Source organism: Bidens hawaiensis, unplaced genomic scaffold (genome assembly GCF_021521415.1).
Source record: "Bidens hawaiensis isolate Kalapana, Puna unplaced genomic scaffold, B.hawaiensis_p1.1 tig00004192_1, whole genome shotgun sequence".
Lineage (NCBI taxonomy): Eukaryota > Viridiplantae > Streptophyta > Magnoliopsida > Asterales > Asteraceae > Bidens > Bidens hawaiensis.
In genome coordinates, this window is record NW_027491249.1 from 758,806 (window position 1) to 776,692 (window position 17,887).

At 38.0% G+C, this 17,887-nt stretch overlaps 1 protein-coding gene and 1 pseudogene across 1 annotated transcript; both read right to left on the reverse strand.

Annotated features, from left to right (window-relative positions):
* Window positions 1-1,762: 1,762 nt before the first annotated feature.
* Window positions 1,763-5,717, reverse strand: LOC143625687 (uncharacterized; annotated as a pseudogene).
* Window positions 5,718-13,153: 7,436 nt separating this feature from the next.
* Window positions 13,154-15,759, reverse strand: LOC143625640 (putative 2-oxoglutarate-dependent dioxygenase AOP1). The gene is made up of 3 exons (XM_077095922.1): window positions 15,401-15,759; window positions 14,134-14,458; window positions 13,154-13,399 (listed from the first exon to the last, which is right to left on the reverse strand). The coding sequence occupies exons 1-3, from the start codon at window positions 15,757-15,759 to the stop codon at window positions 13,154-13,156; spliced, it is 930 nt and encodes a 309-aa protein (XP_076952037.1).
* Window positions 15,760-17,887: the final 2,128 nt, after the last annotated feature.

Genomic DNA, 17,887 nt, shown 5'->3' on the forward strand with positions numbered 1-17,887 from the left:
GCACATGACCATAATTATACAACACGCTATGTAGTGTTAGACATAGCTACTTGGGGCATGTTGTGGGCGGAAAGGGTCCACTGTGGTTGATTGAGCATGGGAAATGGATGCACGCAGCACATACAGTCAAGGCTTCACTGTAGCTTAGCATAATTACATCATTTACATACATACATACTTATTTCATGATTACAAGTGTTGACTTGTGAATACTCATTACTGTTTTCTTGAAACTCGTGAAACTCACCAACTCTAGTAGTTGACCCGTTTTAAACTGCTTTTTAGGTGTACCTAAATCGGAATGATTTGGTGATCTGTTACTTGCTCAAGGTGTGTGGTTGATGCTATGTGAATAGAGGCAAGGGTGTTAGTAGTAAGAACGTATAGTTAACGAACCAGTTTTGTTTGTATTGCCTAGACTGTAAAACAATGATAGAACAATGAGTTGTAATATATTGTAAATTAGTTTGTAATGTTTCTTTATAAACAATGTGTTGATACCAGAGGTGTCTGTTACATTCCCGTTTTACGCTTACGCATTGTGCTAGTCGGGGTGTGACATAAAAGCTTTTATTTGATTAAATATCCGAAGATACCCAGATGAATAACCGTAAAAAGACCCATGGTTTCCGAACCCGAGGCATCCCATCAATACAGGATTTAAGGCTATAAAACCATACGCCTATGAAGTGTTAACCACTAAAGCTAGAAGTGCACATTTTAAGTTTAAATCACAGGCTACACGGTATACTTTAACGTTTAAACCTACCCAAACATCGTATGATAGCGTATTCAAATTTCTTTAAAATTCATAATTTTCTACAATCAAACTAAAAATGAGGCTTGAGTATGGCCGACCTTTCATATCGTATTTTATACAGACTCAACATGTATCCCACTAAAAATCATATTTTTCGATAAAAACCAACTATCAAACTGCCCTTTCATTCTCAAGGCTGAGCCTACCGACACATCCCAAGTTAAATGCGTGTTCTTTAATTATATCATATTATTAGTAATTTGAAAAACCAATTCCCGATAGGTATCCTCATATCCCATTTATACGCAAAAAGAAACAAAATCAAGGGACATTTTTCAAAACTTTTTCAATTTTTTTTATATATAATTAAACTACGACTCAAGTGTCCTATCCCTACACTTAAATTTTGCATTGTCCTCAATGCAGGAACGGAAACACGACTCAAAAACTTAAAAACAAATCAAAACCTAAAAATACGAAAATAAATAAAAACAAAACAATGCTAAAAATTTATAAAAACAAAGTAAAAAGGAAAATACTTAGCTGGTAATATGCGAGTGAAGTATGACGCTAAAGTCTTCTTCCATAAATGCCCTTCAACTCCGAACGTGCTCCACAACCGGCATCTCTTTTCTCTCGTACACAAACGGAAGCGGCAACAATACAAACAATATCTAAAAATTCATCTTATCAACGTCGATAAATATAATCATTCAAAGTATGGAACCGGACCAACCAACCAAACTTATAAACATGAATAAAAGCAGCAAATAAATAATCAGAAAAGTATACTGCTCCAGCTGCTCCATCCCCACACTTGAATGTTGCATTATACTTCAAGGGGATCTTCACACCATCTTCCTTCAAAACTTATAAATAAAGAAAAACTACAAAAACTACGTTAGTGACTTAAGGAAAAACAAAAAGAAAATAGAAATAAAAATAAGAAAGAATATACAAACTCTACACTTGAGTTTTCACTTAACAACCTCGTGTAACAATTCACTGCGACGGATCGAGGGGAGTGTCCTCCCTCTCGATTGATTCCTCCGGTCCTCCAAGATAATGCTTCAAACGATGACCGTTCACCTTCCAGGACGTTCCAATATCCGGATTCTCCAACTCCACCATTCCATACGGGAAAAATTCTTTCACCAAATATGGTCCCGACCACTTCGATTTCAACTTTTCTGCAAACAACTTCAAACGAGAGTTAAATAATAGTACCTTATCTCCTTTCTTAAACTCTTTTCCGCCTGTTAAATGTCGATCGTGTAATGCTTTCATCTTTTCTTTGATGTTCAACGATCGAGAATATGCTTCGTCCCGAAGCTCTTTCAACTCATGAATCTGAAAATACCTTTTCCTCGCAGCTTCGGTAAGATCGACATTCACCGTCTTCAATGCCCAATAAGCACGATGCTCCAACTCAACCGGAAGATGGCAAGACTTACCATAAACAAGCATAAACAGTGTAGTACCCAACGGAGTCTTGTACGCGGTCCGAAATGCCCACAACGCATCATCTAACTTTTCCGACCAATCCTTTCGACTAGCCCCAACCGTCTTTTCCAAAATCCTCTTCACCCCTCGATTTGCATTCTCGACTTGACCATTCGTTTGAGGGTGATAAGCAGTAGAGGTACGATGAGTAACTCCATAACAAGCTAACGCCTCCTCCATGATGGTATTACAAAAACGGGTTCCCCGATCACTAATAATAGCTCTCGGAATACTGAAACGAGTGAACAACTTCTTAAGAAACCTCACAACAACTCGTGCATCATTTGTGGCCAACGCTTGGGCTTCCACCCACTTTGACACATAATCAATCGCCATTAAGATATACTTATTACCATTTGACGTGGGAAACGGTCCCATGAAGTCGATGCCCCAAACATCAAATATTTTAAGAATTTGTATGGGGTTTTGAGGCATCTCATTCTTGGATGAAATATTACCTGTTATTTGGCATGCATCACAAAGCTTCACAAACTCTTCAGCATCTTTAACAACTGTCGGCCAATAGAAACCACTATCAAACACCTTCTGCATGGTAGCATGCGCACCATGATGACCTCTAGTCAACCCATCATGAACATGCTTGAGAATATCCCAACCTTCTTCTTTCGTCACACGTCTCCTTAGAATCCGATCACCGCCAATCTTGAACAAAAACGGGTCATCCCACACATACCGATTAAGATCCCGGAAAAACTTCCTCTTTTGTTGCGTAGTCATACCCTCCAAAATAAAACAATTAGCCAAATAATTAGCAAAATCAGTGAACCATGGCATACCTTGCTTCTCAGCCGCAACAAAATTGATCGACTCGTGAGGAAATATATCTCCAATATCCTCCTCACGCAACTCCTCTCTCCTCGGGTTTTCTAAGCGGGATAGATGATCGGCCGCTACGTTCTCCGCACACCTTTTATCTTTAATCTTGATGTCAAACTCGGAAAGTAGAAGAATCCACCGTATAAGACGAGGTTTCGCGTGTTTCTTGTGAAAGAGAAAACGTAAGGCTGCATGATCGGTAAAAACAGTGGTCTTTGAAAGCACGAGATACGAGCGGAACTTGTCACATGCGAAAACAATGGCTAAAAGCTCCTTCTCGGTGGTGGTGTAGTTCTCTTATGCATCATTCAACATCTTGCTAGCATAATAGATAGGGTGAAAATGCTTATCTCTCCTTTGCCCCAAAACCGCTGCAACCGCATAATCACTAGCATCGCACATGAGCTTGAACGGCAAACTCCAATAGGGAGAACAAAGAATAGGAGCACTTACGAGCTTCTCTTTCAAATACGTGAACGCTTTCACACACTCATCATCAAACACAAATGGCACATCTTTCTCGAGGAGTCGGGTCATCGGGCGGGTAATTTTGGAAAAATCTTTGATGAATCGCCGATAGAACCCCTCATGGCCCAAGAAACTCCTAATCGCCTTCACGTTCATCGGTGGAGGAAGCCTACTTATAGTATCAATCGTCGCCCGATCCACCTCAATACCATCTCTTGATATCTTATGACCCAATACGATCCCTTCCGTTACCATAAAATGGCATTTTTCCCAATTTAGCATCAACTTCGTTTCGATACACCTCTTCAACATCTTCTCAAGATTAGCCAAACATTGATCGAAAGAATTACCGTAAACCAAAAAATCATCCATAAACACCTCCATGGACGTCTCTATCATATCTTGAAAGATGGCCACCATACAACGCTGAAATGTGGCCAGAGCGTTACATAGTCCAAACGGCATGCGACGGTACGCAAACGTGCCATAAGGACATGTGAAAGTCGTCTTCTCTTGGTCTTCCGGTGCAGTGGGAATTTGAAAATATCCCGAAAAATCATCAAGAAAACAATAGAACTTTTTGACCTGCCAACCGCTCCAACATCTGATCAATAAACAGCAACGGAAAGTGGTCTTTCCGAGTGGCATCATTCAACCTCTTATAATCAATACACACACGCCAACCGGTAACCGTACGCGAAGGGATTAGCTCATTCTTCTCATTCATCACCACGGTCATACCACCTTTCTTCGGAACAACTTGGGTCGGGCTCACCCATGGAGAGTCGGAAATTGGGTAAATCATCCCGGCATCCATCAACTTCAATACTTCCTTCTTCACCACCTCTTGCATATTTGGATTGAGACGTCTTTGTGGTTGCACTACCGGCTTGTACTCATCCTCCATTAGAATCCGATGCGTGCAATAAGCGGCGCTAATACCTTGAATATCGGAAAGTCTCCATGCAATCGCCCCCTTATGTAGCTTCAACACGTCTATCAACTTCGTCTTTTGTTCTTCTGTTAGCTTAGACGACACAATGACGGGCAAGTTCGAGCCCTCGTCAAGATACGCATACTCCAAGTGTGACGGGAGTACTTTCAACTCCAACGGAGCGGGTTTCTCCACGGGGTCTCCCTCAATCTCACAACTAATCTCATTCACCTCTATCATCTCAGGCAGCCCCGAAATCTCGGCCATCTCATCACAAACCGAATCGTTCTCACACAACTCATCCTTAACCAAATCGTCACAATCGACCACACCATTACTTCCCACGAGATCCGTACCACAAATGTACTCAAAGCATTTATCCATACCTGAAATAAAGGAGTTAATAAAATAAACCGAATGGCATGGACCACTGAAATCATCTTGGTCACTCGGGTGCTTCATCGACCTTGCGACATCATAAGTAACATTGTCATCACCAACCCGAAGCGTGATCTTCCCATCATACACATCGATAAGTGCCTTCACAGTACATAAAAACGAACGACCAAGAATAATGGGAACTTTCTCGTCGGCCTCCATGTCAAGCACCACAAAATCTACCGGAAACACGAATTTATACACCTTTACTAGCAGGTTCTCAATAATGTCTCGCAGATACTTAACCGAATGATCGGCTAACGATAAAGACATGCGAGTCGGTGTAAGCTCGCCTAACTCCAACTTCTCATACAAAGAATAAGGCATTAAATTAATACTCACACCCAAATCCGCCAATGCATGGCTCATCGCATCACTACCAAACAAAACTGGAATCGAAAACACACCCGGATCCGACAACTTCTCGGGCACGCGGTTCAACACTACCGCCGAACAATCTCCCATAAGGGGAATCAATGACACCTCTCCCAACCTATCTTTCCTTTTCAACAGGTCCTTCAAAAACTTCGCGTATTTCGGCATGTGTTGGAGGGCTTCAATGAACGGGAGGTTAATCTTTAACTGTCGGAGCATATCAAGAAAGTGCCCATACTCCCGCGTATACTTCTGGTGTTTCGCGCGAGCGGGATATGGGATACGAGCATGGTCAATCAAAGGTGATGGCCGGACTTCAACCGACTTCTTCTCTACTGGTGGTGCAACTGATGCGGTGTTCTGAACTTTACCCGGTACTTCCATCTCGATCTCTTCATCCATCACCTCATCTTCTTCCACTTCAACCTCATTCCTTCGCACCTCGGGACCCAAAACCCTGCCGCTAGGAGTAGTAATCGCCTTTATTTGAGCGGCCGGATTCTGCTAAGTAGAACCTGAAAACTGTCCCGAAGGTCTTTCATTCAATTGTCGAGCAAGATCACCAATGCTTCGCTGCATGTCGAGCATAGCTGATTGTTGATTCTTCAAAAGTAGATCATGATCGGCAAGCGTCTTTTGAGTGGCTTGATCTCTAGTAACCATATGCTGCATTATCTCGTCCAACGTCTTACTCAGATCCGGCACATTATTCGAACTTTGACCATTAGAACCTTCATTGTTATACTGTCCCTGATTTCGGTTATAGGGAGCTTGGAAACCAAGTGGCCCACCAGTCGGACGCCAGTTCGAGTTACCTTGCCCTTGATTCTGATTCTTGTAGCTGTTCCAGTTCTGATTGTTGTTGTTGTAAGCATTAGGTAACCTGTTCTGACCAGCCACAAAATCAACATCTTGATTATTCATCAATGGACAATCCAGCATACCATGACCACCTCTACACATCTCACACTTATCCACCTTAGTCTTTAACTCTTTTATCTCTCAGGTGAGATTCTCCAAAGCAGCAGCCATACCAGTATCCAGATTAACCTGGTGCACACATCGAGCAAATGAGGGTGTATTGGTGGCGGGATTAGAATTCCCACCTCGTGGCTTCTTTGCGTACTCAGATTGCACGAAACTTCCAAACATCTCGTTACACTCGGTCACGTTTTTCCTGTCCATCAGATTACCCCCAGCAACTGTGTCAAACCTCGCCTGAGCCTCATAAGTAAGCCCATTGTAAAACTTCTCAACAAGGGCCCAAGGTGTGAGACCATGTTGCGAACAACGGGACAACAGATTCTGAAAACGCTCCCAAGCTTGGTAGTATGGCTCATCCGGCTCCATGTGGAAGGAGTGAATCTGATCACGGAGGCGAGAGGCCTTAGCAGATGGGAAGTACTTCTTGAGGAATGCATTGCGAAGCGCCTCCCATGTGGTGAATATTCCAGCAGGTTGTGAATCGAGCCAAGTGGCGGCACGATCTGAAAGTGTAAACGGGAACAAGTGAAGGAAGATCGCATCCCGGTTAGCACCTTGCAAGTTGAACGTTTTGAACACACGGGTCAGACGGTTGATGTGTGCCGGTGCATCTTCATCTTCACGGCCATGGAACTGGTGGTGATTGGTGATGTTGTTCATGACATAGGATGGGATTTGCCACAAGTTAGGGTTGTTAATGTCGGGAGCGAAAATGGGTGAGTGATCTCCATGGAACCCTTCAAAAGCTTCCTGGTACACGGTTCGGTTATTCTCGGCCATCGGAGCGGGTCTAGGACTTGGTGGTGGCGAATTTACAGGTGAATTTGTGGGTGATGATTTCGATGAAGTATCTATAGTGATCGGTTGCTTTTCAGACGATGATGAACTTGAACTTGCCTCGGACTTCAACTGAGTAGATCCAAAGCAATCCAACGGTGGTCCTTGCGAACGCAGATGTGGCATATACCTACAAAAATGCACAAGACCGAGCAAGCAGTTTCTAATATAGTGACTATAATACTAACAATAAATAAACAAACAAGACTTAATTTAGACTCCTACGACTCAAACAAAACGAAACAAATAGCACGTATGTAGCAAGTAGGTCCAATCAAAGCTAATAACGCAATTGCCAAGAGTCCCAGGCAGCGGCGCCAAAAACTTGAAGTGCTTGAAGTAGTTTAATAATTATTAACTAATTTAACTAAAAATAGACACTAAGTAATACTTTAGACTCTCTAAAACTCGACTAAACTACTAACAGGCAAGTGAACCGATCGACTCTAGTAAAGCTAAGTAAGTCCGGATATCGAACCCACGAAACTCTTTAAATTACGTTTATTAGCTAATTAGTCTCGACTACAAAACACGATTTATTAATTATATTTGTTTGGGGGATTTTTAATTAAAATACTAATTTAATACTATAATTAAAAATAATTAAGAAAACAAGTAATTTAAACGAAAGCAAAGTTTGTTATGAAAATAAGATAATGATGAGAAAACTACCTAGGCTAGACTCCCTTAAATTTTAGTAATGACTTGACTCGGGAAAATACTTAGTTATGGACTGGGATCGTAAAATAGACACTTAAAAGAAAACTCGAATAGGACCCCTGATCGTTCTCAAGAGTTTCTAACATGTTTTAACGCACGCCAGTATTAAAAATCAAGTTCGCTTACGGTCACCCAATTGTTTCTAATTTAGTTCTTTTATACGAAATCCTACCTTATAGTGCGGAAATCAAAGGCAATTTACTATACTTAATTGATTTGATAAACAATAATAAATAATCAACCTTAGACAGACTCCTTACGAAGAACTAAATCTAGCAAGATTAAGTAGTAAAGACTTATCAATAACCTAGCACTTTACAGATTTTAGGTTAGCAACATACTTAGGTTTATTTAACAATATTATTCCTATGATCTTATCGCGAAATCAAATCATAAAATAATCAAGAACACAAAGTAATTGACCTAATAGCAATCCTATCATATGACAAACAATAATCAAGGAAAATTATGAAATAAAACTTATCAAACAATCCTAAGCATCCATACGCATCAATTAATTATAGACAATCTTTTACTAAATCATAAAAACCATAATGTAAATAAATCCCAAGTCAAATCAAAACATTAAGATAAGTTCATCATAAGCCTAGGCAGTCTATAACGTTTAGCCTAGCATCTTAAAATTAAACGAAACAAACAAGTAAGAATTCATGGCGATAAAATAATGAAAACGAAAGAAATAACAGATAGAACCCGTGTTCTTCGCCTTCAACCAATATGCGCAACGCCAACTGATTCTCCGACTCCAAAGCTGCTGAAAACTCGTCTTGGTCGCCTCGGAACTCACCAAATTCGGATGTGGGGTTAAGGTATGATTAATGGTGAGTTTAGGGTCTTTATATAGGCAACAGGAGTCCAAAAATAGGTTAAGTCGGCCAACGATCGAAGTTTCTTGAATCCGGGCACCGTCTTCACCACCGCGGCGGGGCTCCCCTCCCCCGTCGCGCGGCGTACCGGCCCAAGGGGGGGGGGTCTGGTTCGTTCTGCTGGTCCGGTTCACTTCTTGGTTCGTCCCGGTTCGTTTCCTGACGCGTCGGTTCTCCGGTTCGGCTTGTTTTTGCTCGTTTTTCGCCCTCTTTTCACCGGAACTATAACCCGAAACCTAAAACATAAAACTAAGTTAGTAGTATACAAATATTACGAGAAACCGACCAAAACTAATAAAATATACACGGGATTTCGTTATATCAATAAACACCACCGGCTTTGACCCTTGTTGGTTTTTTTTTTTGTTCAACATTAAATTGTTTCGTTTTTTTTTTGATCAAATTTTGCTATGAAGAAAAAAAAAATTCTAAGGTACAATATTAAATTGCCTTGTACTTTGTTGGCTCTTATTTGTGGATCGAACTCCACATATTTGGCAACTACATAGGGTTCTTCTCTGTTTGTTTGCATCTTCCATATGATTGCTTATTTTTTTGGAATTAGCTATCAAAGTTAGTAGTGGCTGTAATAGAAAACTAGTAGTTGGTAAAGGTGTTTTTTTATGTGGTGGCTATTAAAGGCTCTGGTTAAAACAAGGTCTCATCATCCTCACTAACATGGAAGGTAAATTCAACACTAGTAGCAAGTGGGTTTTGGATTCGGGTGCTACCGCTCACATAACTCACAGGCATGATTGGTTTAATAATGATTTGAAAAATACATATGAGTTGCCCGTTACTATACCTAACGGTTCATCCATTCCAGTCGAAGGAAGAGGGTCATGCATTTTACCCAATAGAATACAAATTAAGAATGTTTTACATGTCCCAACATTTACATGCAATCTCTTATCTGTCAGCCGTCTAGCGATTGATTTGCAGTGTGCTGTAACATTTTTCCCTGAATTTTGTGTCATGCGTTCCTTGAGCTCGAGGAGGTTGATTGGGCTGGGTAAATGTAAGCAGGGACTCTATCAAATGAGCATGGTGGGAAGCGAGAGAAAAGCAATGGCAATTGTTAGTGATTTATGGCATAAGCGCCTTGGGCATGCTTCGCATGGAAAACTTTTCCTTTTGGATTTTGTTAAGAATGACTCTTCGGAAACAAACGGTACGTTTTGTGATTCTTGCAGTAGGGCTAAGTTTACCAGGTTACCTTTTTCGATAAGCTCAATAAAAACCCAAAGTTGTTTTGAGCTTTTACATTGTGATATTTGGGGAAGATATAGAATTCCTTCACTCACAGGTGCCAACTATTTTTTAACCATAGTGGATGATTTTAGTCGGTCTGTGTGGGTATTCCTTTTGAAACATAAGTCAGAAGCAAGTGATCGTTTAGTTGCTTTTCATAAAATGATTTATACACAATTTAATAAAGCTGTCAACAGAATTAGAAGTGACAATGGAGGTGAATTTACCTCGAGCAGAATGCTCAATTTTTACACAGAGAATGGTATTCTTCTAGAGACCACATGCCCACATACCCCACAACAAAATGGAGTGGTGGAACGAAAACACCATAATCTTCTTGAAACGGCAAGGGCTTTGAAATTTGAAGCTAAATTACCCACACATTTTTAGGGAAAATACATCATGACAGCAGCCTACATTATAAGTCGACTTCCTTCAGAAGTCATTGAAAATAAGACCCCTTATGAACTTGTCTATGGACAAAAACCCGATTATGAAAGTTTAAAGGTTTTTGGGTGCCTTGCATATTATCGTAGTACTGAAACGAGGGGTGACAAGTTTGAAAAACGAGGGAAACCAGGAATATTCTTGGGTTATCTACCGGGTACCAAGGGCTACAAGATTTATGATTTAAAGAAAGGAAAGATAATTGTATCTAGAGAGGTAAGGTTTGTTGAAAACACGTTTCCCCATGACTCGCAAATTCACCAAGAGAAAGATGAAGAGCCAGAAATTTTTGAGTTTCCAATATGGTACTATGATGATCAAAATCCGTACGAAAACACAAATTATTTACATAAAGAAAACAGGTCGGAACTTGATAGCCTAAGCGATGATGAGGACGAGAATACGCATGAAGGTGATGTTGTCATGCAAAATGATACAGATGGTGGCAATTTTCCATAAAACGAAGGGCTACCCCAAGTGTCCGAACTCATGACCCAAACTGAAGACATTGGGCAAGCCAATGCAACCGAACCCACGACCAAAACAGGTTCAAGAAATGAAGAGACCGTCAAGGAAAAACGAACCAGAACTCGTCCTGCTCGACTGAATGATTATGTTGTGAATCTCCCACCATCTATTGATCAAGCTTCACCCGAGTCCAATCAACAATCCTTGACGGTACACCCTATTGCCAATTTTATTTCATATGATAAATTTTCTGATTCACATAAAGCCTTTTTGACGGCCATCAGTTTAAATGATGAGCCAAAGAATTTTAAGCAAGCAGTTCAGAATGAAAATTGGAAATAGGCAATGAAGAAATAAATACAAGAACTTGAGACTAATGGCACGTGGACTCTTGAGGACTTACTGAAGGGAAAACGAGCCATAGACTCAAAGTGGGTGTATAAGTTAAAGTACAAGCCAAACGAAGGGATAGAAAGATACAAAGCAAGGTTGGTGGCAAGGGGTTTTACTCAAATGGAAGGAATTGACTTCCATGAGACCTTTGCCCCGGTTGCAAAACTTGTTACCGTCCGTACACTCTTGACAGTTGCGGTAAAAAAGAACTGGATAATTCATCAGTTGGATGTCAATAATGCATTTTTGCATGGTGACTGGACGAAGAAATTTATATGAAGATCCCACAAGGTTTTAACAAAGGTAAGGAAACAAAGGTTTGCAAGCTAAAGAAATCCCTTTATGGCCTGAAGCAAGCATCCAGAAATTGGTATCAAAAGCTTACATCTGCTTTGCACGAATTTGGCTTTGAACAGTCTAAACCTGATCACTCACTTTTTATATTTAAAACAACAAGTACATTTGTGGCAGTTCTTATTTATGTAGACGATGTTCTCATAGTGGGTAACAGCTCAAAGAAAATTGAAGAAACAAAGAGTTTTCTTGATAGAAAATTCAGCATAAAAGACCTCGGTGTTCTAAAATATTTTCTAGGAATCAAAGTTGCATGGACAAAAGATGTCCTTATCCTCAGTCAAAGAAAGTATGTGACTGACATTCTGAAAGATAGTGGTATGCTGTGTTGTAAACCAGGTGCTTTTCCTATGGAACAAAACACTAAACTTGGTAGGGACGATGAAGAAGTGTCTGTTGATGTTGGAAAGTATAGACGATTAGTGGGTCGGCTTCTCTATTTATAAGCCACTAGACCCAACATTACTTATTCTGTCAATGTTCTTAGTCAATTCGTTGCTGATCCTCGAAACAATCATATGGAAGCAGCTATAAGAGTTCTCAGATACTTGAAGTCCACTCCTGGTTAAGGTATTTTACTTTCAAAGAGTGGTGGGGTGAATCTCATTGGGTATACCGATTCGGATTGGCTTGGGTGTCAATATACAAGACGATCACGAACTGGTTATGCTTTACTTCTAGGAGGGGCTCCTATTTCTTGGAAATCGAAAAGGCAATCCGTTGTATCCAGGGCATTTGTGATCTTCATGCTCCAACTTGCGGGGAGTATAAAAAGAGAGAATTATTTATGTTCTTGATCTTTTACTTATTAGTGATTTCTTTTCTTTATTTAGTTTTACCTATGTATTTATAGTTTTATACCCTTTGGGTATTATTAGTTTATTGTGATCTGATGAAATAAAAAGAACAAACCAAATTCTTTATTTTGTGATGTATAAGTTCTTGATACTAAAATAATATGGGAAAAAAAAGGAGTGAAGGTTTAATTTTAGGAGAGAAAACTTAATTTTGTGACGTTTAAATTGGTTTGACGTGTCATAGCTCAAAAAACTAATAAATAGTAATAAGAGTAGGGGTGTGAAAAAGGAAAACATAAAACCGAACCGTACCTGAATCGGAAAAGCCAAAACGAGTTGTGAATTTTGTTTTTGGTACGATTATAGGTTCCACAAATCTTGGTTATTCGGATAACAAAATAGAATTAATCAAATAAACCGAATAATAGCCGGAATAATCGGATAACCACATAGAATAAACTAAATAAACTAGTTTAATCAGTTGAATTCAGTTCAATACCCATTTTTAATTTGAAACGATTTCAGTTTTCAATTAGGGCAAAAAAGAGAAAATATTTCTGAATCTGCTCCTGAGACTGAGTATACGATATGAACTATTAGTTTTACACAACTAGACATTCTACCGAAAGTGATAAAACTTGAAAGGGTGATTATTTCATAAGTAACACATACAATAACAAGAAAAGAGATCGAAATTAGATTAAAGTCCACAGTAGACTTTGAGGGGATATTTAAGTTTTCTACCATTAACATTAGTATGGTAATTAATATATTTGTAGTGATCAAATGGCTTATACTTCACAGGGTGATCTTCATCAACCAGTTCTTGAGGTGCCTGGATCTTGAGATCTCGGATATACGACGATACCACCATCGAAAATCGATCTTTCTTCCCTTGCATCATCACCCTGTGGAATGGTGCTTCCATTCTTCCATTTGTCCATGCCTAACAAAATTCAAAGTTAATATAAAAACAATCAAATATGTATACTTTCTTAATTATCAACGGTTCATACTTTTTACCTACAAATGCGTATATTAAGTACGTGAAAACATTGAGACTACACATGTGTCGATAATATAAACTATACATGACTTACAAATGTTAAGAACGTTCTATAAACATTTTTTTTACGTTATATGCATAATTTTTTAATTTTTGAAGTTATGAATAAACGTTATGCTTTATTCAACTATTTCCTTGTATTATAAAACTTTTTAAAGTTAAAAATAAAAAATCGATGTTCTCACCAAAAAAAAAAGAAAAAAAGAAAAAGAGAGAGCTTCGTTATACCATCCCCATATACAGGGAAGGTATAAATTTTTTTTTTAAAGCAAACCTTTTTTTTTCATTTTTATTCTATTTATATATTATTAATTTTTGCCAAACTAAAAGGAAATAAAAAAAGGTATATGTAGTTCACGAAAATACATATACGTAGCTCGTATGTACATAATATTTACCTCGTAAAAGATACATATATGAATTTCTGGAATCTACACATATTTTTCCCCCTTTTGTTTTGGCAAAGATTAATAACATATAACACGAATGAAATATAAAAATTTAAAAAGTTTGTGTTTAAAGTGGTTTTCTCGAGCTTTTAAGTTAAAGATGGTTTTTGTGACAAGTTTACTTATGCGTGTGTGCGTGTCATATTTACACAAGTAACAAGTTACCATGCAAACATCCCCAACCATGACTATGAAACACAAGGGTGAAAGATCAACTTCAACCCATTTCTCATCCTTTGTCTGAATCTCTAAGCCCTTTCCGTGCTCTTTTTGATGGATAATCGTTATGAAACTCTTATCCGTGTGAGGAATGAGACCCGAATGTGGCTCATCCCCTAAACGGTTGTGGAATTTATTGAATTTAAGGATATACTCTGTCGACCCAAGGAGCGACGCGTAGTGTTGCTCGACTCCATAACTTTTTGCCACCATTCTCATTACTATCGCCTCTAGTTCCGCCACCGCCTTTGTAAACGTCAATGCAGTTTCACTAAAACGTGCGAATCATAAGTTTTATGTAAGTATTGAATATAGATCCATGTTAAGTGAAAAATATGAAGATTTTTATTATTTTTATTATTTTTTTTTACCTCAAACAAACTAAGAAATTGTACACAAATAATTATATGTAACCATTTTTACTAGAACCTAAGCTTTTAGAGACTTTGTAAATGACTCAAATATATAAAATACACAAATCATTCCTAGTAACTAAAGACATTTTTTTTTTCAAGTGAATTACAGGTTCATTGGTCAACTCCAATAGTACAAAATGCTGCTTATTGTTATATCTTTGGAGAGATACCACATACACGCTTTAGATGAGACACACAATCTGTTTTGAGTGAACCATGTCAAACATGTGGCCTCTAACTATTTTAATTCTTCGTAGAGTTGCAAACGAGCCGAGCTGCTCACGAGCTACTCGAGATCAGCTTGTTAAAAAGCTCGATCGATCCGAGCTTAATCGAGCCCAAGCCCGAGCTTCACTTATCGAGATCGAGTTGGCTCGCGAGCCTAAATGAGCATGTCATTTATATAATTTTTTAAAATATATATTTAATAATTATTGATTAATATATAATATATATGTTATGAAATTAATAAAAATAACTAAATAATATATATTATTTTATACATAAAATTATAATATAAAAATAATTATAATTTTATAAAAAATAATTGATAAATAGTAAACGAGCCGAGCCTGAGCTGAGCTCGAGCTTCGAAAATAGAGCTTGAAACGAGCCGAGCTCGATCTCTGTGTAAGTTAAACGAGCCGAGCTCGAGCCTAGTCGAGCTTAGGCTCAGCTCGGCTCATTTGCACACTCATATTTGTATTATAATATTTCCAAATCATGAGTGCCACACTAGATCGAGGCCATGTAAACATTCAACATTAGAAATTATGTAGGATTATACACATAAATACCTAAAAGGGTCATTTCCAAAGGGCCACATGAGTTTTGTAAACATTTCAACTCCTTGTTTAGTAGTTGCATTTTCAATGCTTAGTCTTTCAAAACTCGGATTAAGAGGTAACTTGCCAACATAGCCATGACCTGCTTCATCTGAAGTGTTTAATGTTTTGACTTCATGTGGAAGATCCAGCACTTGTTGTGATGCAACAAAAATTGCATCATGAAGTTGTGAAGACACCCCATCATATTCGGCTATGAAACACCCGTATTCTTCGAGTGCACGTGTCACTTCACCGCATGTTGTTGCCCAAGAGCTCGAACTCAAGTTCGAGTTGTTTGTAGACAAGTTAATGACAGGAAGTGAAGCCATTGGGAACAAGTTGTAAGTTGTAACAAACGGTTCTTTGTTATGCTTATATAGATGAATTGATGGAGTGTTTTCATATTAATTTTTAAATGATTTTATAAGTTTATTTAATATATATGTATTATTAACAAGTGTCTTTAAATAACTTTACTAACCTCATTTTCTAAATAGATTTAATTTAATATATGTCATGGGTTTGAGTACTCGAGTCTCGTGGTGAACATTGGTGTATTATTTTTAGGAGTAGGATAGATTGTTGTTAAAAGAAAATCTATTTTAAGAAAGAGTAGATTACAGTTTTGATCTATGTGATTTGGCCTCTTTAACCCTTTCCGTAGAAAAACGTCTTTTCACAAACCATAATTTATTGTGATAGAACTTAAACCGCATACCCTAATTTGTTAGAATATTCTTTTATTGACTAAAATTGTGAAATTAGCCAAATCATATTGACTAGAACAGTAATTTACTTTTTCTTAAAAAACATGAAATATTTGTTATAAGCCTATATGTTATGAGCTAACAAAAAGAGCTAACAAAAACGTACATATAACACCTTGCCACATAGATGATGGCTTTAACTAAACTGGCACCCTTTACTATCATGTTGTTATTTAACAAATATTTAAATAAAATAAAAACTTAAAAATAAATGTGATTGGTGAAGAAAAGTGGGCTCAACCTACCCAAATGACACCCAAGGATGATAGTGGTGTTGTGAATTGTGATTTGGTGGATGAAATTTCGTTAAAATGGTTGTGAGGTGGCAAAGGCGCTACCAGAGATGGATCTAGAGAAAAATATTTAGGGGTATCAAAACTTATTTTTGTTAGTGCACGTTCATACAAGGTAAATGAAAAACACAATAATAATCAAAGTTATACCTAATAGATTTCTCTTTTTTCGTAAATTTTAGTACTATACTCTAAATACGGTTATTTATCAAACCATTCTACAACAAAAAGTCTCGGTTACTATTTATTTCTTTGATTTATGATCTTTTATGTCATCTACAAGAAGTGGATTTTTCTTAACATTGGGCCTTTAATTACTTTTTTTTTTTTTTTTGCTAAATATGAGCTTTTAATTGATAAGAATTTTTTTAAGGTGACAAATACTTTTGTTCAAAGATATCCTAATATTTATTCAAGGGAATCCTACATATAAAACGAAAAAAAAAGAAAAAAAAATACATTTCACCGTGAAACTTTAGTGGCATCCCGGAATACCATTGCCACTATGCTACATCCGCCTATGGGCGCCACCCATGGATAGCCTAAACGATCGACTTTATTAGTAAGATAGTTAAAAAAAAGTAATTATTATTAACTACTTGATGTTTATTTTTCTATTATATTTGCATTTTCTATATGTATTTCCTTTTTAATTAATTATGATGGCATCCATCTATATTTGTTTATCATCTCTCTCTTGAACCAATCTTAATTTGGCCTTTTGTGATATATATAATATACGTGCAATACATGGAATTTACGAAGTAGATTGAAAATTTTGTCTTCTGAATATGCACACTGTAATGTGTCTGAAATGCATGGTGGAAAGCAACGTGGCAGCCACGTGTTATTCTAAGTTTCTGGTTTATTTGTTTTTATTAATCCACTATTAACTTTTAAATCGGTCTCAACAAACGAATTGGCTGTTGATGGTCCCATTTACTAATGTATTTGTTCCCAATGGTCCGTGAGAACCGTGACTAACAGAATCCTAACGTCGTTAATTGTAGGTCGTCGGAAAAACGTTTTTGGCGGGAAAACTCACACTTTTTGGGGAAAACTCAACATTTTCGTCCCAAACATCTTTGTAACGTACTTTAGATCGGGCCGTCAGAACCTTTTTCTAGTAAAATGCTCAATTATTGAGGTCGACGGAACCCTAGAACCATTGTCAGAATCGATTAGTGGTGCTCAAATGGTGGTGGTTGGTTGGTCGTGAGTCGATTAGTGGCGGTGGTGGTGTTGTTCAGATTGAGTTTACCGACAAAAATGTGACTTTTCCGATGGCCTACAAGTAACGACGCTAGGATTTTGTTAGTCATGGACCATTGGAACAAATACGTTAAAAGTTAGGACCGTCTCAATTCCTTAGTTGGGGCTGGCAGCGACCAAAAAAT